This window comes from Tripterygium wilfordii, chromosome 11, assembly GCF_013401445.1.
Source record: "Tripterygium wilfordii isolate XIE 37 chromosome 11, ASM1340144v1, whole genome shotgun sequence".
In the NCBI taxonomy this organism is placed as follows: domain Eukaryota; kingdom Viridiplantae; phylum Streptophyta; class Magnoliopsida; order Celastrales; family Celastraceae; genus Tripterygium; species Tripterygium wilfordii.
In genome coordinates this window covers 12567674-12590969 of record NC_052242.1, presented here as the reverse complement: position 1 = coordinate 12590969, position 23296 = coordinate 12567674, and the positions used below count along the sequence as shown (strand labels likewise).

Here is a 23296-nt window from a genome sequence, read left to right as displayed (position 1 = left end):
TCTCGCTGGATCGCTTGATTCGTCGCGTCCCAAATCAGTCTGAACCTGCTGAAGTCTTATCCTGGGAGAGAAAATTCTCTCAGGGAATCGCTGCTCCGTCAACCACCACCGAAATCTCCGATCAGTGATCGCAACCGTGCTTACTGACCTTTTTCAGGCTACCCAATTCTTTCTTGGTTGTAGCTCACAAGTTCAATTCCACCCTCCCGTCTCCGTTTCACTGCTCCGTTTAGTAGAAATGGCATATTCAGACTTGTAGGGTTTCGTGGTTCCACTCTTTCAATCCTCGAAATCACCCTGTTCCAGATCCTCATCAGGTTTTTCAAAATTCTCGTAGTTATGGCTATCCGTGTTACCATTAACTATTCCGGCTTCCTTGCCCAGAACATGGCTTCCTCGGCTGGTCTTCGTCCCGGAAATTGCCGATCCTTCCATGAATGCTTTATTCGATCTCGCTTCTTTGCCTCCCCTAACCAAAAGCCCGATCTCGATCCACCCCCGACCCGCAGTTACAGGCGAAACCCTAATTGCTGGTCGTCGAGTAATTCGGCTTCTATGTACAGTACCCTCACCGGTGAAATATTAGGTGGTAGCTATAGGAGCCCGATCATGGTTGGCTTGATCGACTTGATGAAGTCAACGGTTGGTGTTCAGACTTCTTCCAGTGTTGGTATGTTTGGCATTTCTCCGATTAAGGTCGCTTCGATGATCCCTTTTTTGCAGGGATCGAAGTGGCTGCCTTGCAACGAGGCCTTTGGGTCTGAAAGCAGTGACGTGGACAAAGGAGGGACCAGGTTTGGTGGGGATAACATTGAAGTCCATGATGGTAGTGTGAGCTTTCATCTAACACAAAACCGCTTTGAGAAGAGTGAAAGCTGGCTATCGCGGATGTTGAATCAATGCTCGGAGGATGCCAAGGCTATGTTTACGGCGATGACTGTTACTCTGCTCTTCCGGTCGTCCTTGGCTGAGCCGAGATGTATTCCTTCCGCTTCTATGTCCCCAACCCTTGATGTTGGTGACCGCATCTTAGCAGAGAAGGTGAGGTCTCTTCACCTTTTTACTAGTTATTATTATTTCATCACGATTGTCTGTTCTAAATTGATCTTGATTAGGATGCTGTGTTTCTGATATCATTGCGAAATGAGAAGCAAAGATAGGGACTTAACTAAGAAATATGTTTCCCTGTATGGATAACTATAAAGTATAATCTGTTGGATAGTTGTAATCTGATTTTGTGCTGCTTATTGTATCAGGTTTCATATTTTATCAGACAGCCCGAGGTATCTGAGATAGTAATATTTAAGGCGCCTCCGATCCTGCAGGTAATTTACATTAAGTTTGAATTAGTGAGAAACCTTTTGGCTATCCAATAAAACTTTGCTGACAGTTTCCTTGCCATATGTCATTGTACAGGAAGTTGGTTTTGGTTCGGGGGACGTATTCATAAAAAGAATTGTGGCAAAAGCTGGAGACTATGTCGAAGTAAGCTTCCATTTTTTGTTTATTTCATATCATTTATCAATGGTGGTCTTTATGCACACCCCTTTACCCCTTTTTGCGATGCTTATTTCTACCTTTTTCCTTATCACAAGTAGCTAAAATATATCTTGTTTTCTAACTATTGTTTTATGGATGGGGTTGTATGACACAGGTTCGTGATGGAAATTTGCTTGTGAATGATGTTATTCAAGAAGAAGATTTTGTTCTAGAGCCTCTGTCATATGAAATGGAACCAATGGTACTTTTTGGTTTCTCCATATCCATTTAAACACTATTGTATTTGCTTATTTGTGTTATATTTCATTGCTTCATTCATGAACCCTTATTGACTAAAAGCTTGATCGCAATGGCTGAATTAGTCTTTTGCTTTGTTTTCTTGTCTTTTAACAGCTTGTGCCAGAAGGTCACGTCTTTGTGTTGGGAGACAATCGCAATAACAGTTTTGACTCTCATAACTGGTAATTCTGTCACATTCACATCCCTGATGATTTTTTTTTTAGAATTTTGCATTAGGAGGAAAAAATTTCAGCTTGTGGTGCCTATCCCTTGTTGATTTTGCCGTTGAATATCCTAAACATAGTGTTGTTAACGTGTGTTGGTGAGAAAGAACATCAAGATGTAAGAAAGATTGAAAGAAATTTAGTGATGTTGGTTTTGGAATTATATTTTACCGGAAAACATTTATATCTGACCACTGGTTTTCTTGATCTTTTTTAGGGGTCCACTTCCAATCAAGAACATTGTTGGTAGATCGGTGTTACGGTATTGGCCTCCATCCAGAGTGTCAGGACACTATTCCTGAGCCCAATGCAGAGAAGAATGCTGTGATCTCTTCCAAACTCAGGAGCGGAAGTTTCTGAGGCCTATATTCCATTCATATGTTGTTCTTCTGCATTATGTTGCCCTATCTGGGCTCAAATATATTCAGTTGTGCATATTTTTTTTTCTTTGCCATTCTTGGCATTGTTTCGGATGGATCATCATCTCCATCCCATCTGTGTGTTATGAATATGATGCTATCTTTTTTGGTGGCCCAACTGGCTGAGCAGAAATTCTTTTCTGTATTCAGATCTTTAACATATTTAATGATTGCGTCAAGCAAAAGACAGATTTGACATTCTAGTATTGTTCTATGGTACTTGTCGTCCTGTTCATCTCCCACTCTCTTTTACCAAGCATAGGTCCATGTTGTTAGTATCTGCTGAGAATGATATGTTCTTCTGGGTTAGTGGGATTGAAGGTTTCTTCTGCGAGCTTAAATTCCGGTCGATGTATTATGTTCATTTTATTCATGCCGGCAGAGATTATCAATATTATTGTATAATCAACTGCCATTGTGGTTTGGCTTGATGTCGGGTAGGCTCTGCAGGGCTCTGGTTAAGCATTTGCTCCATGGGTGAAAATGGTTTGATTAAAGTTCTCTTGCCAAGTCCTTTACCAGTTCATAAGGTACCACTTTTGTGGTGCAAGAGAGTGAAGCTGTGAATGGATCCGCAACTCAATAGCTGATCATGGGCCGGGTGGTCTGGTAGGTTATGGCTCCTTAAATAAGATTTGGGAGATGGTCTTTCATCCATGGACTTAGACACCAATGCTTCTTGGGCCGGGCTTGAGTTAAATACATTAATTAGACTTTCGAAGAAGTTTTGGCATATGTTTTAGGTGGGCCGAAGCCCGTGGAATCGTAATTTCACCAGCAAAACTGAATCAAACAGTTAACTGATTGATCTGTTACTTATATTTATGTCAAAAATCAAAAAAAAAAAAAAGAAAGACCAAAAGATCGAGAAAATCGATAATAACCGATCGAATCAAGTCTTTTGCGCTCTGAAATCTCATCATCTATGTTACACTAGAAAATACAATCAATTATTAGATATCCTTTCACATTTTCATCAAGCTAATCTCTCCAGCAAGATTCATTTGAAGATAAAATTTATAGAAAACCCCGACTCCCCACCCACAGGCCACAGTCTACATGGTATATCATAGAGCTGTTCAAAAAAACTGTCCAAACCCAAACCGAAATGATTCGTCGGTTTTTTATAATACAAAATTACACATTTCTCTACTAAAAATAGAACCGAATCGATAAAAGACAGAAAAAATCGAAAAAAACCGATCATTTTGTGGGTTATTTTCATGTCAAAATAACCCAAAAAATGAACAGAAACCGACCGCAAACACCCTTAAACTATATCATCAACGTCCTCTTTCTTTGACTTAACTTATTAATCTCAAGCTAATTAAATTAGTTACTAATTAATTCATTTAATATGGGCAGAATAGTAATTTCACAATGCAAGCGTCTGTCACTTTTGTATGTGAAACGTGATAGAGGCCGAGAAGTCGAATCCTCTCGGTTTTGCTGGTAGCTAGAAATTCCGTTGACATCCTCGATGAGTAGTGGTATGCCCTTCTCTCTTCTCTTCTTCTGCTACCTCCAATCTCTCTCACTGATTCAAGCATTTGCGTCTTCTACAAACTCTTCCGACTCCGTTAATATCTTCCAGGTGCACATAGCAAATCTCAATCTCCTTTCTTCTTGCTTTTTATTGATTTTGGATTGGTTCGTGTTCAAGGAATTTAATTTAAGATTGCAGGATGTTCTGAATGAGATATCTGCGAGGAAAAAGTGGGATTTGGAGGGAATTAGGGTCTCGGAAGTGGATGTAAATAAGGCAAGGTTTGGCACTGCCCAGAATTACGAGTTTCAGATCCGATTGGGAAAGAAAAACAGATATGTGGTTTTTATATTTCCGGGAGAAGTATCTTCCTGGAAGAAGTTGAAGGAAGGAGAAGCAGAAGCCAATTTCGAATCTCTTGTTAGGGCAGTTGGTTCGGAGGCTGTGCTTGATCCTTTCAAAATAGAGGGTCCCTTTGAGTTGCGTGTGGACGGTGATGATGAGCTCTCTCTGTTGTTGCCTGTATGTTCATTTTAAATGCTCATTTGGTATTTTCATGATATGGCCTGATCCTGACATTCTTCATTGAGTTTGGGGCATGATTTAGTGATATTGTGAATCATGTATTAGTATAATTAGAATCGGATTTCCAACTAAAATGTAGTTTACTACTCTGCACTTGGTGATGTGCAATTTTCTTTGTTCTCGAAGATGGGATGTAAAGTTTGAGGGCATTTGAAGTCCTTTATTACATTTCAGAATGCTGATTTTGTGAAAAAAGAGGGGTTTATCATATTGAGCACATTTGTTTGATAGTGCTGCATGCTTAGAAAGTGATAGTGTAGAGTATACAATAATATAGAAATTAGAAGCAAATTACAATTGATAATTTGTTACAATGGAGATTCGAGTACTCTACATTTTATTTCCAGAACCGAAAACTCATGGCTCCCCTACTCTCCTCAATTCCTTGCGCCCGCGAGTTAGATCCATAACCAAACCCATCACAATAACCGAAGGAGGTGTTAATTGATGGTTGGTTTTAATTATGGGTCTAGCAGTTGTTAGGATACTGACGCCTTTGCTAAATTACTTTCATAAGGTCTTTTAGTTAATGATGATGATGTCAACAAAGAGCCGATTAGATGCGAAGGAACATAGCTGTTTACTTTTGCACACCATTCTTCAACCCCACCCAACCTCTGATAAAAACAACTGCCTGAATCCAGAGGAAAAGATACTTTAGAAGGAGAGCCGGAGTAGTAGTAGTGGTAGAAGTAGTAAGTCTTCAGAATGTACAGTGGACTAGATCCAAACCAGATGATCTTTCCCTTCCACGTTGCTTTAATCTTTTCCTTTTCTGTTAGATGATTCTCTTTTAGAATGCCTTTTGTTCTCAAGTCCCAATTAATGTTAAATTAGTTTCGCAGTTGAAAACTGAAAATGCCTTGTTATTGAGAATAACATAGAAAGATTTTTCTGTGTTATTCCCTATTTTGTAGGGTTTGGGACTTGGCACGCGTGTCATTTAAATTGATCTCATAATTTTATGTTTGTCTCTATTTTGAGGTGGGCTGTAGTAGCTTGAGTTTCTTTCACTTGTTCCAACTCCTATTTTGTTAGTTACTTTGGCACTCTGGGGGACTTCATTTTCCTTCTGTGGTTAAGTTGTTCATGTGTCTGTGGTTGTTGAATTTTCTTCTTTATTTCTTTTTATACAATCGTATGTTTATTTTGTTTTTCAGATGAACATTTCTCATACATCTCTGAAAAGAATCCTTGTCGGGGAAGGCATCACGGTCGAAGTAAATAGAGCTCAAGAAGCCTCTTATTTTCATTCATCTGATCTTAGTGTATCTGTTAATGGAAGTGATATTGACAGGCAGAATACTGGATTTTGGCCATTTTGGGAACCTTTCTGTACCCCATTGATTCCTGTACATATTTCAGGGGCTGCTTCGCTAGTTGCCTATGGGACTCGAAACCCTAATGCCTTCATTGAAACATCTTTTTTGTCCAAGGATACAATTGAGTTGCGACATGAAAAGTGTTACTGTAGACGTATCTACAACAAATTGGCTTGTCCAGTGGATACTATGGGTTCGAGGCTAGCTATGCTAGAAAAGACTTTTAGAAGGTTTCCTGGAAATAGAGTTCGTCAATATGGATTACCTGGTCATAAAGGAAAAGTTAAAGCATCAACCATCATACGCTTCCAATTAAAATTGGAAAGGACTATCAGGAGCAATGAAAGCCGTCCAGAAACGTTGGCAGAGTGGAGAACTAGTCCCCCTGTCGAACGGCTTTGGTTTGAGGTAATGGCAAGAGTTGAAGCAGAGAGGTTGAAGCCCATTTCCATTAAAAAGGTTAGGCCTTTCACTGCAGTTGATACAGTTGCATGGAGTAATTTAATGTCAAATATTTCGTTTACAAAGTTTCCTCCAATTCTTGTTCCTCCTGAGGCTCTGACATTGGATGTGAAATGGTAGTAGCAAATTCTTTTATTTAATGTAACATTGTTCTGTGTTGAATATATTTGTATTATATGCAGTTTGTGAACCCTCTTTGTTTGATTGTGAGTGTACCAGATGCTTGTGAGATTAGAATATATGTCAATTAGTTCTTGTTAATAACTCAAGTTTAAAAAGCTTCCTTCTTTTGCATTCTAAGTCAAGAGCAGGATATTATTTGATACAGTGCAACCTCACATATGATCTCCTACAAACTATAGCATTCCTACACTCTGGTCATTTCCATCTTCCGCTTGACATCACTACTAACAGTCTAACAGAGTCCTCTATTTTCTTCACTTCCACCTTCTTTTATCTATTCCAAGATGCGGATACCGGATAAAGTCTGAAAATTCACAACACTCAACACAGATAGCAGATAGTAGAAGTAGTTCAACTTATCCCTGTTGAGGTTATTACGAGCCAACCATCCACCACTCACTTTGTTAACAACTTCCACAATCACTGAAATCAAGAAACTGCCATGGAGATAGCTGAGAGGACTAGACCAACTCCAATACATGGTAGACGTGGCGAATCCCGTTGGGAATTCCGGTGATCTTTCGGGCGAATAGGACTAATATACACTCATGTATTGGGATTGTAATGGACATGAATAGAAGGGTAATTACGGGAAGTGAGTGGCGGGGAACCTTCAAACCCAGGACCTGTGTGTCCATGGTGTTGCTTTGTTGGATTGAGAAAGTCTGGAGTTGAAGCCAAACAAGTATTCATGAAGACAGTGCATAGTATAATTGGTAGGTAGCATGCATGTTAGTATTTTTGCCTCTTCAACTTGTGTAACTGTGCACATGCTCCAGCGATCAATGTTGATGGATGTTTCAGCAACTGTGTTACTCCTAAATGATTGCTGCTCGGTCCAAAAATATGGGAAATCATGCGGTGCTTGTAATGTTAGTACTCACCATCGAAATCGTATTTGCATACTTTTTGGGGTCAGCGCTATGTATTCATTAGAAAACTTAGTACAAGCTAGTTTTAAGAATTTATCTTGTACCAGAACTGATCAGTCCTCTCACTAATTTCACCCTGCAAACCAGCTTCTTTGTCATGGATTTTCATGTAATTCTTCTGCCCTCTCTGGTATTGAAAGATTCCAGTTTTTAGTTGCAACCACTAAGACCTATGATGGAAAAGGTGAAAGCTGCATACTAGCCATATAGATACAATCCACTTTACTTGTTGAAGTCTAATGCTACCTGAAGTCACGCCTATTACAGCTCCTATGGTAATACTAAACATAAACCAGTTGAAGAAGCTAGATAGATAATTGAGCTGCCTCTTTGAGGTCTTTTTCATGGAACTGGTCCGCTCCCAAGGATGGTAAGTAAGCTTTAATTCCGCTGATACCTAAATGCAGTTTGGCTGCTATCAGCAGGTTCACATTGATTTGCTAGGGTTGGTGTGATGCCTTTGCAAGGGGGATAGGTCTTAGACTCTTGGTTGATGGAAATGTGGTTGAATTTCTAGGAGACCATAACCCTGCCAAAAATAACAAACAATATATGTAATCATACAAAACCCGAAAACTAGACTTCTAGCGAAAGCACTTGTGTGGTAGCTAAGGCACAATGTTCACATCATTATTGGTTTCCTGTCACAATATTCTTTCTCATAATGTACTGGTTGAAGATTTTACTGTACAGAAGCTCAATTATTATAAATGTATGAAAATGGTGAGAGTCTCTGTATGTACCAGCAATTCTATGATTCCAAACAAGACACAAGTCTTGAATCTTGCCAAATAGGTGTCAGATACGTATCCTCCAACGAGTGCTAGTAAGAACGGAAGAATATGCAGAGCAAACTATTCTGTAGACGCTACCAAAACTATCAGCAAATCATGTAATGAGAGAGCTTAGAGAGAGAATATGTTGTAAGCTCAGATTAAGCTTGCCATTCTGCCTTGTATGCTCTGTCTTTTGGCCCAATAAATAGAGAAGGAAGGTTCCTTAAAAGTGTTGTTGGTTTACTATATTCTAGCTGGTCTGGGTTCTTATACATTTTAGCAAAAGATATGTGGGATGGTTTTGTCGTTGAACTGATCAAACTTTCAATCCTTGCTGTTTCCACAAAAGAAAAGAAAAACCCAGTACAATGATTTGTTGTATATTGGTCTTTTACTCTTTTTTCTTGAAGAAATGATGTGTAAAGAATTAACAGATGCGACAAAAAACAAAGCACAGATAGGATCTTTTATAAAAACAATGGCATTCCTACAATTTAGTCCATTCCATCTTGCCCTTGAGAACAGAGGAGTCCTCCTCTACTAGCTCTACTTGCTTCACATCCACCTTCTTATATCTATAACGAGATGCACACACCAGATAGAATCCGAAATTCAACAAACTTAGACCAGAGAGTAACCAGTAGAAGTAGTTCAATTTGCCTGTGTTGAGATTTTTACTAGCCAACCACCCACCACTCACCTTGTTAACCACTTCCACAAGTACTGAACTCAAGAAGTAGCCAAATCCAATTGGCCACCAAGAAATGGCTGTACCAAATGACTTCATTCTAGCTGAGCTTTCAGAATGGAAAAATTCTAGCAGCCCTGCTAAAGTGAACATATCAGCTCCACCGAATATCGCATATTGGAAACCAAGCCACAACACACTCATGGGCAGAGGCTCAACAGAGTCAACCATGTTGTGCTGTATAGCCACACGTTTGCGGCGGGTTTCAACAATTCCAGCTACTGCCATTGATATAGCTGAGAGGACTAGGCCGACCCCAATACGTTGGAGGTGGGTTATACCCGTGGGAATTCCTGTGATCTTTCGAGCCAATGGGACAAATATATGCTCATATACTGGGATCAAAACGAACATGAATAACAGGGGAATTACAGGAATGGAGGGACCAGGAACCTTGAAGCCCAGGATATTTGTGTCCAGGGTGTTGCTTTGTTGGATTGAGAAAGTCTGGAGTTGAGCCACACATGTGTTCATGAAAATAGTGCTAATTATAATTGGTAGCATGCGTACTAGAATCTTTGTCTCTTCAATTTGTGTAACTGTGCACAAGCTCCAGCGATCGGTGTGTTTTGATGTTCCAACATCTGTACTACTACTCCTAATGATCGCTGCACGGTCCAAAAATCTGTGGAAATCATGTAAAACTTGTCATGAATGCCCTAAAATAACATAAAGCTTATGTTCAGTACTTTTATCAAATACCTGAATTGATCAGTCCTCTCAAGAATTTCGCTCTGGCCAGCTTCGTTGTCATGGATTTCATGTAATTCCTCTGTCCTCTCTGGTGTTGGAAGGCTTCTGTTTTTAATAGCAGCCACAAAGACCTGTATCAAAAATAAAACTGTATATGAGATAACCTTGCTCAAAATATGTTGATGCATATTAACAGGTAAAGTTATGTCTAGTGATTCTTTGTTTACCTGCAGAATACGAACAATAGGGCTTCCGTTCAGGGCATTATTCCGGTACAGCGACTTGCCCATGGATAAAAAGATGACAGAGAATAAGATTGCAACGGCACTCACACCAAACGACCAGTCCCAACCCAGGTTTATACTAATCCATACAACAAAAGTCACTCCAAATATAGAGCCAATGGTGAGACTATACATGAACCAGTTGAAAAAGCTAGATAACTGAACTGCCTCTTCTGGGTCCTTTTCGTCGAATTGGTCAGCTCCCAATGGTGTTAAGGCTGCTTTAACCCCACTGCTACCAAAAGCAATAAGATATAGGGCAGTGTAAAAGATGGCGTTTTGGGTGCTATCTGCAACCTCACATTGATGTGCTAGGCTTGGTGCAACACCTTTGCAAGAGAGTGGTCTCAGGTGAGGGAAATGTGCTTGGATTGCTAGAAGGCCAAAACCCTGAAGAGGAAATAAACACAATCAAATGGGTCAGTTGTAAAATCATCTAGATTTCAAATGGTAAGAATGTACACATAGACGCGGGCGTACCAGCATTTCTATGATTCCAAACAAGACACAAGTCTTGAATCTTGTTAAATAAGTGTCAGAAATGTATCCTCCGAGGAGTGTTAGTATGAATGTTGTTCCCATGACGTTTGTGAGTACGACGGCCGATTCAGGTATGGTCAAGTTCATATAATCATTGAAATAGAGCACCAGGCTGACGGCACTGGAGACGAACGCCATGTTCTCCAGCCCCTCCATGGCTGCAACATTAAATCAAACGGTTAAGAGTGCGTACAAATAGCAAACTAAAAATCTCATCTCCATTGAGAGGAAATTATTCATTATTACTCACCATATACAAAGAGTGCAGCTCTGTTTCCTCCTCTCTTGGTTTCTCTCTTCGACTCAGTTTCATCCTTGTAGATACCCTGTAAAGTTGCCCACACAAAAACATCGGCAAAAAACATCCACCATCAATAGAAGATGCAGCTCAGAAACAACAAAAAGCTTACCATGGTGTCAATGGAGTTATTTTCTTTCTTGATCGGAGAAGCAAAGGTTATTGCCTTTGCCTTAATTATGATGATCAGAGTTACTTGTTGGGGGGTTTTTGTAGGTCTTGAGACATAACCACTCTTAACTATATATAGAGAAAACTGACAAGGGAAGGTTGTCTTATATTTCAGTTGTATTTGGTAGGCATTGAGAAAGAATGAGTCTTGGCTATAAATAGAGAACAAATGATGATGTTACTCTGGACATACAGCCAAGAAACACACAGAAAGAACATTCTTTGTTTCTCGCATGAATCTCTCTGCCATTTCTAACAATAATGTAACTTCCTCTAGTGTCTCAAATGGGAAACCGTTTATGTTAAGGAAAATTTCTGTGTATACGGGTTTGATAACCTGAATTTAGGCTAAATAACATGGATTTAGGCTCATATCATCATATCGAAGAAGGTTCAGAACTTGTTATGAAATAATTCTCGATTGTCAAAAAAAAGTAGTGAATATGTTCCAACTTCAACCCAACCCAAACCACTCAATAGTTAGTGCTATTCTAATTTTTATATGCTTGGGTATGAAAATAAAAAATGGCTATATCTCATACTTAGTTACTTACATATATGGGCTGGGCTTTAATTCCAGTCTCTCTTACTCTTTGCCTTGCATAAGGACTTACTTATGAAAAAAATATGGGCTGGGCTTCGTTCCAACGAAACGAAGCACAATTTGTCTAACCTCTTAACTTCCCAAAATAACCCTAATAGAAAACGCACCGCATTTAACACTGGTTGCCTTGTAGTAGTCTCTGCCCTCTTTACTTAGCGATTTGCAACTCTTCTGTTACCATCAGGGATGGTCACCGCAGCACCGTGTACAGTTCTCCAACTCCTCCACTACTAATCCGCCAATCTTCGCCATAACCGGCAAACTCCTCTACGAAGCCGTCTACATCGCCGGCCTGCGCTGGGTTCCTTACTTCTCCTTTGCTATGAGTTAGATTATTTACACTATATTATCAGAGATTTTATTTTCTTTACGGTTTTTTTTTACTCCACTTGTTGTCAATCTTGAACTGATTTCATAATCATAATTAATTATTCTCTCGTATGTTCAGGTTCAACTGTGAACTTTTCATTTTTTGATTCAATTTTGTGGTTTCCTTCCTTCATACGTTTTAGCAAATGTTGCAGATGAATTGTGGGATTGTTTAGTTCTTGAATTGATTGAATTTCCAGCCCTTCCACTTTCGATCTTTCCAAAGAAATTAAGCTAGGAGTAATTAAGAAAGAAAAATACATATTGCATATGTAAGTTATTATTTATAGAAAATATTTGTATGGTATAAATATAATTGCCACAAAAACCAACCTTGGGTAGGATCTCTTGCAAACTCTAGAATTCTTACACTCTGGTCATTTCCATCTTCCCTTTGACATCAGCACTAACAGAGTCCTTCACTTGCTTCACACCCACCTTCTTATATCTATACCAAGATGCACAAACTAGATAGAATCCAAAGTTCGCTATACTCAGAAGAGCTAATAACCAATAGAAGTAGTTCAACTTGTCTCTATTGAGATTGTTACTAGCCAACCACCCACCACTCACTTTGTTAACAACTTCCACAATCACTGAACTCAAGAAGTACCCAAATGCCAAGGAACACCATGAGATGGCTGTGCTCAATGACTTCATTCCGGCTGAGCTTTCAGCATAGAAAAATTCTAGCAGTCCAACCAAAGTAAACATATCAGCTGCTCCAAATATTGCGTATTGGAAACCAAGCCAGAACACACTAATGGGAAGAGGCTCATTAGAGTCAACCATGTTGTGTTCAATGGCAACATGTTTGCGTCGGGTTTCAACGATTCCAGCTACTGCCATTGATATAGCTGAGAGGACTAGACCGATTCCAACACGTTGGAGTAGTCGAATTCCGGTTGGGATCCCAGTTATCTTTCGAGCAAATGGGATGAATACGCGCTCATACAGTGGGATCATAATGAACATGAATAACAGGGGAATTACAGGAATGGAGGCGCCGGGAACCTCAAATCCCAGGATATGTCTGTCCATCGTGTTGCTTTGTTGAATTGAAAAAGTCTGGAGTTGAGCCAAACACGTGTTCATGAAAACGGTGCTCAGTATAATTGGTAGCATGCGTATTAGTATCTTTGCTTCTTCAACTTGTGTAACTGTGCACAAGCTCCAGCGTCCTGTGTTATTTGATGTTGCAACTTCTGCACTATTACTCACAATTGCTGCTCGGTCCAAGAATCTAGGAAATCATGTAAAACTTGTCATGATAGTATTAAGCTAAATTAAAGATTTAGTAGTTATGTACCAGAATAACACAAGCGTCTGTTCAGTACTTTTTCCAATACCTGAATTGGTCAGTCCTCTCTAGAATTTCACTCTGCAGATCAGCTTCCTTGTCATGGATTTCATGTAGTTCCTCTGCCTTCTCTGGTATTGGAAGTTTTCTGTTTCTAATAGCAGCAACAAAGACCTATATCGAAAATTCTTGGATTAATGCATGGATGCACCTTATATTTGCCCATAAAAAACATACATATTAGGAGGTCAAGTGAAATTATGTCTGGTGCTTTTTGTTTACCTGTAGAATACGAATAAGGGGGCTCCCATTAGGTACATTATTCCGGTACAGCGACTTCCCCATGCATACAAAGATGATAGCAAACAAGAGAGCTATGGTGCAGATTCCGAATGACCACTCCCAACCTTCGTTGGTACTAATCCATACAATGAAAGTCACCCCAATTATAGCACCAATGGTGAGGCTGAACAAGAACCAGTTGAAAAAGCTAGACAACTTGGCTGCCTCTTTGGGATCCTTTTCGTCGAATTGGTCAGCTCCCAGGGATGGTAAGGCTGCTTTAATCCCACTGGTTCCAAAAGCAACAAGATATAGGCCAGTAAAAAGGATGGCACTTTGGCTACTATTTGCAGGTTCACATTGATTTGCTAGGCTTGGTGCTGCACCTTTGCACGGTATTGGTCTTAGTTGGTGGAAATGTGCTTGAACTGCTAGAAGGCCATAACCCTGCAGGAATTGAAAAAAATAAGGTTATTCAAGTCAAGTGTCACAGCCTCACAGGTTCTTTTCTTTATAATTTCAGTGGCCAGCATTTTATTATTAGACTAAAAATTCTCTCCACATTTGTTTCTTCCTTTTTCAGATGATTGATCTTTGAACGTGGACTAAACAACCATTTGTCATGTGTTAGCTATATTGATTATATCATTATTGCTCAACTTATCATATATTTTGATCATTTAAGTCTTTATTAATTAGAAATGCATGAACATGGTGAGAATCTGCAGGTACGTACCAGCAATTCTACGATGCCAAACAAGACACAAGTCTTGAATCTTGACAAGTAAGTGTCGGAGATGAATCCTCCAAAGAGTGCTAGTATGAAAGCAGTTCCCATGAAGTTTGTGAGCGTTGTTGCCGACTTTGTTAAGCTGAAGTTCATATAACCATAGAAATATGTCACCAGGCTTACAGCATTCGAGATGAACGCCATGTTCTCGAGCCCCTCCGTAGCTGCAACCACAAATTCAAAACGTTAGAATGCGCGCATAGCAAACTGTTCCGAAAGAATGCCATGTCCCATGTCCATTCTGAATGAAGGTATAGTTCTAGTATTCACCATATACGAAGAGTGCTGCTCTGTTTCCTCCTAGCTTTGTTTCTCGCTTTGATCGCGTTTGATCGTCCCTGAAGATGCCCTGTTGAATGGCCACACCAAATGATCATCAGCAAGGTATGAAAATAAGAGAGCTAGCAGATAAAATCAGGTGTTAGAGAGCAGAGAACTTACCATTCTGTGTATGTTCTTTTCTTTCTCGGTCTGGAAAAAAATACCAAGAAAATGTTGCGTTTGGTGGGTATTAAGGAAGAAAGACTGTGTCTATATATAGGGAAAGTTGATGAAGTGATTCTACATACACATACTGCCAAGACATACACAAACTGCATAGAAAAACAGAAGGGAATCATATGGCATCTCACATGATTCGTCTCTCTAGCAGATACCAACCCGAATAATGTACTCTTGTTGGACTCGGACATGTTAGTTTTGACATTATTTGTTTGACTTATTGATCCATATGTTAATAGGATGAGCTAACTGCTTTATATAAAATGTTGTGAGGGAAATGTAGTGGCAGGGGACTTGGTTGGGGGTTATGGATTTTAAATCCAACGGCATTAAGTGTGTGCAATAACTTTGTTAGTGAAATATGTGCAATTCATGTGGCAAAGCCGGCAACTATTAAATATGATATTCCGGTAGGCAGTTGATGTTAGCAGATATGGTACTAGCGAGGAGTTGCTATCTCCATAAAATTGACCACAATGTCGATATGTTGTCACTGAAGTAGATGGGAGGTTAAGTACTTGTTCTGGTTAACAACGTCCGATATAGACCTAAACTCAAGCCCGCTTGGCCCGTGGCGCACATAGGTTATCCACTTTTATGATGGTGGTAAATTAAGACAAAGTTCAGCATGTGACCATAAGAGTATTATTCTCAGTGCTAATCGAAAAGGGTAAGTTGGGACAAAATTCAATGCATAGCCTATTGAGTTCATAAGATTTAGTTCCATAGACATACATTAGTAAATAATAATATACACGGTCAAAACTGGAGTGAATCATGTGTGGGACAGTAATTGATGACTGTGTTATGTGTTCATTCATATGAAAAGATGCCTCTCCAATTAATTAGTAATTGGAGGGTGTCCAATCAACACATTTTTACATATGAAATAACTTTTAAAATTTTTGTAAAATTAACAAATAAAAAATAATGTGGAGGGTTGGATGTTAAGTGGATCCTATATGTATCTATAATCAATGACTATTTGCATGTCACGTCGATTTGAGGGTAAAATAGGGGTCACATTTTAGGGTATGCAGCATTACTCAAAAATGAAATATTAAACAGACATAATAAATCTTAGCCGTTAGATGCATAATGTATATTTTATAATATTTTTCTTTCATTTTGAGCACTGGAAGACATGATTTAACTGTTAAAATCATGTATACTTATCATTTCTTAGTTTTCTATAATTTTCTAAAAAACATTTTACAAGTTTTTTTTTGAAATACCACAGAGAATTAAGTTTGTGGTTGAAATCGAATTTTAGACACATATATACCTTAACTCATCCGATTGTCAATCAAATTAATTCTCGTTGATTAAAACATTTTACAAGTTAAAATTGTTAATTCGACAAAACTGTTTATATACATTAATATATGTCATGGCCAAGTAGCATAGGCGTGCTTCATTGACGTATGCGTGAAGAATCATCAAATATCTTTTAATTAATTGAATGGCATTAGGTCAAATATGGCCTCTGTATTGCAATAATATATCCTCAATGTTTTGTCAAACACCTTCATAATTAGGAACAACAACGTCGAGAGGTGGTTTGATTGACAATTGATTGAATTAGGTATTTATGTGCTTAAGATTCGATTCTAATAAAAATTATATTTTTCAACTGTATTTCAAAAAAAAACACCTTTGTAATTATATGTGCGTAGAGTTTTGAATTTACTGAATTGTCCTTAAGTTTGAATTGTTCACATCACGTTGTGGAGTTATGTGTTTGGCACAATTCGTTGTTTATTCAGATAATCAGATGTTCGGGCCCCCCATTAATTAAATTAATGATATTATTAAACTTAAAAACTAAAATATTAATTAATCTGCGGCTACCAATTCCATCACCATTATGTTATTTTTCTTCTTATTATAAAATGAAGGTGACGAATAATAAACAAGTGGGATCCACTGCTGAACTTCATGAAAAGTGGGGGGGTCCAATGACGTGGTGACGACCCACATTCACCTGCCAATGCCCATGTTCTTAATTTGGACAAACAAAACCCTAGCTACCGAGGTTCATGTATAGTATTAATAGTAGTTGCTTAATTATTTCACTAACAAAATTGGTGATGTAATTGTCCGATAGCCGACCAGGCTTAGCTTATGGGTTCCTCTGTAATTGTTGGGATATCGTTGAAGGGAATGGCAAATGGAAGAACATATATCTTGACCCAAAAAATGTTTAATTGCATTGGCGGATTCAGCTGATTTTAAGGCGGGTAAAGATATTCGTGTTTGCAATCAAGTCATTGCTATTGGAATTCGCTCACTTGATAATCAACTAGTGAATATCACTGTGGAGACGAATAGGTTAAAAAAAATTAAAATTTATGACCTATTGTCTTAAGATTTTAAGTTTTGCTGAGTTTCAAAATGTAGTTTACCCAGGTAACCTCACTGGGGTGTGTGTGTATGTACGCGGACACTCATTGATCATATCCCCCAACATATTAATATCGATCATCTCAACAACTTCCCTATATTTAATATACATATATATAAGTTTTGTTTCCTAGAGGAAGCCAAAATTTATTAAAAAAAAAAATTAAGCCAAATTAAGCTTAATAAAAAATTGGTTGTCAAAGCTATAGAGAGAATTAAAGGCAGTTTATAAACATTGCATCGAACAGAAAGCCAAATAAATAAAATATGTTGGTATACTAAAATGAGTTGAGTCATTTTTTTTCCCCAGAAGAAAAGAAGGCAGTGACCTTTTCTATGAAAATGAAGTATTGCAATCTTCCATTGAAAAAGGAAAAGGTATCTTGGTATCCAAAAGACTGCAAGTTTATATTATATTTGGTTCCATTCAATTGAAGAGGGTATCTTCCTCTATTTCCTTGTCATCGATTAATTTGTCGGCATTAGAGAATTGATCAATGACCACTCACTTGTATGATGATGCATTGTATTTTAACTTTATAGTTAAGACTTAGAAATCATATAGTTTAATTTAAGCACCGTATCTACTAACTAGAAGTTAGACTAATCTCAACTAAGACAAGAAGATAACAACTATGTATATTTTACCTTTTAAGAATAGATAATTATGGAATCACTTGGATGATAATATAGTATGGTTGTGAATCTCTATTGGGTCAAACTCAATGGTCTCTAAAGATCGTGAGTTCGATTTTCACTGCGAGCAATAGCTTTGTTGCCACGTGCTAAGGTTCCACCCAACTTACCATATTGTCATATGGGAAACTTCTATTGTGCGGACTTACGGTGTGAAGATGGTGATGTTTATTGGGCATTTGCTTGGCCCCCTCATGTGATATGTATATACATTGTTAGATGACATGTAATGTAACTACACTGTAGTTGCAAACATAATCACGCTACATATATTGGTTGCTAGTACGAAAAATAATCACGTACGTTTCGTGTTCATTTCTTATTAACTTTTTTTTTTTCTATATTCTTCTGATATTTGCTTTCTTTGTTCATTTTTGAAGGTGAAGGGCTGAGGTCATTAATGTCAAGTAAATTTTTTTTATAACTATCCTATAGGCCAAAAGAGTCTAGTGCATGTGAGAAGGAAGAAGTCATGTACCTCCGTTTTGTGGGAAAATATTCAGTGGGAGAAATACATCACGTCGTAATGCTGATGTGGTGTGCATGCTGCACTGAATGTTTGACACGTGGTCACTTTATTCAAATCAGCAAAATGTCTTCAAAAAAAATCAAATAAGTCCCGCGACCCAATCCTATTAATAAATTATTGGGCCAGATCTGACCCAAACCAATAAAAATGATATCAGACATGTCCGATAAGCTTTGGGCTGGGCCGGGCCGGTTTTGGAAGCCGATGATGCCTAGGAGGGCCAATGATAATTTTAGAGATGAGCCCAAGCATTCAGCCGCAATATCGCCTGTTTTCGGACCTTTTAGTAAATGATGTGGAAGATTTATCTAATTTAATTTCTCTGATAAAACTCTCTTGCTTCCATTTTCGACACAAGCAAATTATTGTTGATTATAGATGCCATAAATTGTCAAAAAGTGATATTTAAATAGATAAAATATATAACATGTTAAGAAAACTACTGCACTTGCTCTTAGATCTGAAAGATTTAATTTTGTTTCACAAATACCAAACAATTAAGAGACAAACATTAAACAAATAAAATATCCAATCATTTAATACCCAAAGTTTGACTTGAAAAACACGTCGGACTGACTTGACGTGACGTCAACCTGTCTGCGTCCTGGGAGTGAGGGTAGATGCGCATCTTTTTTGGTGGGCTCCACACGTTTATCAAAAATTCTAAAACAATGATAATTCCGCGTTTGCACGTCGCATTCATTCCCCATGGACCCACCAAAAATGAAAAAAGCGTGTGAACGCATTTATGAAGTCGCTGGGTCGTCTAATGCGGACAAAATTGGTTTCCCAGCCGCCAATCACTGTCGTGGGTGACGATGTGATGCCGCCACTAACGCACTCTTGGTCCCACCTCAAGAAACTCTTTCAAGTTTGAATTGACTCTGTTTTTCTACAGCCCGAGCCGACGAGGAGAAGATGGACCTTACTACTTTAGAGATTATTATTATAAATTCACAATCTCATAAACCATACACATCATTATCCGTTTTGAATTATTCTATTTCCCTAAAATACATCCGACCGCACACACGGTTTTGTTTCTCACTTGAGAATTATCACTTAATGATACTTCAATCCAGGGAAAAAAAAACATTGGATTTTTCAGCTACATGAGTAGCTAAGCATTTAACAGTAATGTGATCATTCATTAAGCCACTCTAAACTAAAGCATTTCTCGGCAACCTGTACGTGAAGATCAGGCATTGCCTTCTTTATATCCTGCCACTCCCAATATATCTCTTCGTCACAAATTACCCGTCGCACAGACTGTAAATATGCGGCTGAGTCTGGTAGATCCCAAATCTGCGGGCACTCTCTCATGTCGATCTTCTCTAATCTGGCTAATCTACCAATCCCTTCCGGAAGGCATTTCAAGTTTACACATTGAGAAATGTCCAGGTACTTCAACAAAACCAACTCATCGATGCTAGAAGGAAGCGTTTCTAGATTGGGGCATGCATATAGTCTCAGTATATTTAGGCGTTTCAGCCTGCCTAAATCACTAGGCAGTTCCTTCAAATTGTGGCAGTTGGTGATGCTAAGACACCGAAGCCTTTCCATCCTACAAATGCTTGACGGAAGCTGGATTAAATCATCAGAATGATCGATTGAAAGCTCGGCGAGGGAAGGGAAGATACGAGGCAGGTCTATGACAGATGGATCGAGGCTGTTATTGATCTTGCATAGGACTAGAGACAACTTTCGCAAATTCTTAAGGGGAGTAGTGTCCTCGGATAATTTAGAAACTGAGACTCTCTCAAGCCAAAGGCTCTTCAGATTCGCCAGATCAGAGAAAACAGAAAAATTGTGGAGGGTTGCACTAAATGTGCTGTAATTTATTACTATAAGTGCCTTGAGCTTCGGCATGTCATAGATGAAAGGCGGCAAAAAGTATTCCTTCGAGGAAAAGTTAAGGATGAGCACTTCAGCCTTAGGGAACTCCATCCGGCACCAGTCCATTTCGTTCATTTCACCTATGTTGTAAAGTAAAGTGAAAAGTTAGCACATTGCAAAGAAAAAAGATAATTGAGATGTGAACTTTCTAATGCATCCTCGTGATAAATTTAAAAGGGAAGTGATTAAATTACTATATACTAGCAATCTAGAATTGAGCACGGATATATACTTGTATGAATTGAAACAATTTGAGCTTTGAAAGGCTGATCTGCATTCCTCTCCCATTCTTTCGGAATCCCCATGTCTCGTTTGGGCATAAGTAATCTCTTTCGATCATTTATGCTTTCACAAATGCTCAAATGAAGAGCAAGGTCTCTCAACACATCATGTTGAGTAACAAAGATCTCAAAGTAGCTGGAATAGACGTCTCCAACGCTGCCAAATCGACACATAAAGGCATATTAGCTGCTAATCCAAGCTAAAAGGAAGAGCATGTTAAGTACTAAATCTCTAAAGCAGTATTAAACAATCATATAAGACATACCGGGGATCTTTTACCAGAGTGAGAAGATTCTTATGTGAAAGCTCAACAAGAATGGCAAAAGCCTCTTCCTCGTCAATGTCATGAATCTCAACCCACATATTGATAAGAACATCAAGAGGGATCTTCTTGTCTTCTGGGAAGGATCCCAAATCCAGGAAGCACTCCCTAACCTTTTTAGGCAAATAATCCATGCTTATTGCCATTCGATTGAGCAACTTATTTTCATGCGACTCACAAATGGGTTCTCCTCTTGATAATTTCTTCTTTGCACTTGCCCAATACATTTCAGGTTGGTTCCTCAGTGATGCTCCAATCACTTTAAGAGCCAATGGAAGGCCTTTACACTCAGTCACAACCTAACCAAATAATATTTCAAGAGATTGTCAGCATTTTATAGGTACCAAGAATAAAAAAAAAGAAAAAAAGAAAAAGAAAGACAAACTTTCCATGCCCATATAAACTAAGAAAGCTTGAATGCTTGGTGATACCTGCTTGACCAAATTTGCATCAGCTGTGGGGGGTATGGACATTTGTCCAAAAGCTGAATGGCAAAAGAGAGAGAGGGCTTCTTCTTCCCTCAGCAATTGTACTTCAAAAGTAGCATTAAAAACTTCTGGAAATTTGAATCGTGAAACCACAAGCGTTTTGCAACCGGGTATTTTAAAAATTAGTTCCTCAAGCACCGAGAGTGACCATACATCATCTAAAACAACCAGCATTCGTGGTCCAGTTTCACATTCATATTGTAACTTCCATTGTGGAACAACAACATTAGAACCCCAGGCATCAGTTCCAGATACAAAACTCCAAATCCTTCCCTTCATCTGCCCCAGATTCGGTGACTGTGATACAGTCAGGAATAAGATCCTGTTGTTGAAGTATGCTGGAAAGGCAATAAACAGAGTCAATGGTTTTCTATGGAACAAGAACATTTGAACTTATACATAGACAAGTAAGTTTATCCTATATGCTAAGCATACAACACTATCAGGAATGATCTCAAATAAGTAGGCAAAAACATGTAATTCCAGGTGTTAGAACTTACATTTGACTTCATCGTCCCTGCAAACCTCAGTAGCCAGAGTGGTCTTACCAGACCCTCCTATCCCACAAATTCCCACAACCCCCAAACTCTCTTTCCCAATCAACAACTCCTTCACTTTCCTCCTCCCCAAATCCAAACCCACCCCCAAATTTCCCCAACCACACCCATCCCACCTTTCCTCCTCCATCTCAACCCTCTTCACCTCCTCCTCCACCCACCCTCCGTCCCCCACCCCAATCTTCATCGACGCCAGCCTCTGCTCAATCCGCCTCGCAGACCCATCCAAATTATCGAATCGCTCCACCGTGTCGAACCTCAAATGGTGCACGTCAGCCAGGATGTGCGCCTGCATAGGACCGTTGACGAACCTCGAAACATTTTTCTCCAGCTTCTCCATCTTCCTTGCTAACTGCAAATTTTTATAGACGTTCCATCGGCCTGATTTCAGAACCTTCTGGGCAAGCTCTCTGCCTTCACTGAGAGTCTCCCAAAGGCGGTTAAGCTGGGACTGGCGCAGAGCGGGTAGCTCCACGCCAGAGTACTTGATTTCTTGAATTATGGGAAGGAGCTCCTCTATGCTTGATATGAGGTCGTCTGCACTGCTCTTGCAGAGCAATGATTTGCTGGAGATTTTATAAAGCATTTTTACAAGCTCAGTGGCTACCTCGCCGGCAAATAAGTCTGTCACCGCCATTTAAGGTGGTGGTGGTCGTGGTGGGGGCCTGTGATATGGAGCTTTTTTTTTTTCCAGTGTTTTAGGGAGAAGCAACTGAAGCGACCTTGCGCTTATAGTCTCGCTACTACAGAATTACGGACGTTATTGCGATATGGAGTTTCTTTTTCCCACTTTTCTCCTTATTTTTGTTGTTGTGATCTTTTGGTCCAAGTCAAGACTCAAGATTCCCCATATACCCCACAAAAAAAGATTATTATTACCAAAAACAAAAATGTTTTTTTAGTAGAATTCTTTTTTTTAGATCTAGTGATATGAAGAAGAGTTTTCTGTTTCTGTTGGGTTAACGAAATCATGTGTCAACAACAACCATTCAGTCGAGATGATTAATGCATATATTCAGAATTTGATACCACTCCCGTTTATCGACCTAAAAAATTGACGAAAACATGTACTAGAACAAAAGGTCCTTAGTTAGGTTAGATCCATGTTTGGACTGTGGAACTCCAAACTCTTATTAAAGCAAATTTTCTATTTTTTTTTTATGTTGGTTAGTTTAGTCAAATTAGATCCATTCAGTTATAAAACTGGTTTTTTAATTGAGAAAAGGTAGGCCTTATCAACCTTTTTTTAAATCGTCACTCTATTGTTTGACAGACGTGTGGGAGTAGTCAAGTATATATCAATACCCAAATGAAAATTTTTCCTAAATAACTTACAAGCAACACTTTTGTATTTAATTATTGGTCTGTGCAAGAG

General features: G+C 38.8%; 4 protein-coding genes and 1 pseudogene across 4 annotated transcripts; 1 reads left to right on the top strand and 4 right to left on the bottom strand.

Moving 5' to 3' along the window:
• Positions 1 to 6507, top strand: LOC120008819. The gene is made up of 11 exons (XM_038859182.1): positions 1 to 1041; positions 1257 to 1325; positions 1417 to 1485; positions 1655 to 1741; positions 1894 to 1961; positions 2221 to 2297; positions 2603 to 2743; positions 2864 to 2952; positions 3879 to 4016; positions 4107 to 4430; positions 5654 to 6507. The coding sequence occupies exons 1-11, from the start codon at positions 340 to 342 to the stop codon at positions 6395 to 6397; spliced, it is 2508 nt and encodes an 835-aa protein (XP_038715110.1). The 5' UTR covers positions 1 to 339; the 3' UTR covers positions 6398 to 6507.
• A 382-nt stretch (positions 6508 to 6889) lies between these two features.
• LOC120008818 lies at positions 6890 to 8443 on the bottom strand (annotated as a pseudogene).
• Positions 8444 to 8563: 120 nt separating this feature from the next.
• On the bottom strand, positions 8564 to 11118 carry LOC120009824 (protein NRT1/ PTR FAMILY 4.5-like). Its single transcript, XM_038860536.1, has 6 exons — positions 10844 to 11118; positions 10684 to 10759; positions 10374 to 10591; positions 9837 to 10283; positions 9619 to 9740; positions 8564 to 9541 (listed from the first exon to the last, which is right to left on the bottom strand). The coding sequence occupies exons 1-6, from the start codon at positions 10844 to 10846 to the stop codon at positions 8656 to 8658; spliced, it is 1752 nt and encodes a 583-aa protein (XP_038716464.1). The 5' UTR covers positions 10847 to 11118; the 3' UTR covers positions 8564 to 8655.
• A 504-nt stretch (positions 11119 to 11622) lies between these two features.
• Positions 11623 to 14939, bottom strand: LOC120008817 (protein NRT1/ PTR FAMILY 4.5-like). Its single transcript, XM_038859181.1, has 7 exons — positions 14817 to 14939; positions 14689 to 14718; positions 14518 to 14596; positions 14194 to 14411; positions 13458 to 13904; positions 13225 to 13349; positions 11623 to 13118 (listed from the first exon to the last, which is right to left on the bottom strand). The coding sequence occupies exons 1-7, from the start codon at positions 14937 to 14939 to the stop codon at positions 12242 to 12244; spliced, it is 1899 nt and encodes a 632-aa protein (XP_038715109.1). The 3' UTR covers positions 11623 to 12241.
• Positions 14940 to 19295: 4356 nt separating this feature from the next.
• On the bottom strand, positions 19296 to 22558 carry LOC120009748 (probable disease resistance protein At4g33300). The gene is made up of 5 exons (XM_038860444.1): positions 21865 to 22558; positions 21308 to 21702; positions 20820 to 21175; positions 20505 to 20710; positions 19296 to 20352 (listed from the first exon to the last, which is right to left on the bottom strand). The coding sequence occupies exons 1-5, from the start codon at positions 22556 to 22558 to the stop codon at positions 19520 to 19522; spliced, it is 2484 nt and encodes an 827-aa protein (XP_038716372.1). The 3' UTR covers positions 19296 to 19519.
• Positions 22559 to 23296: the final 738 nt, after the last annotated feature.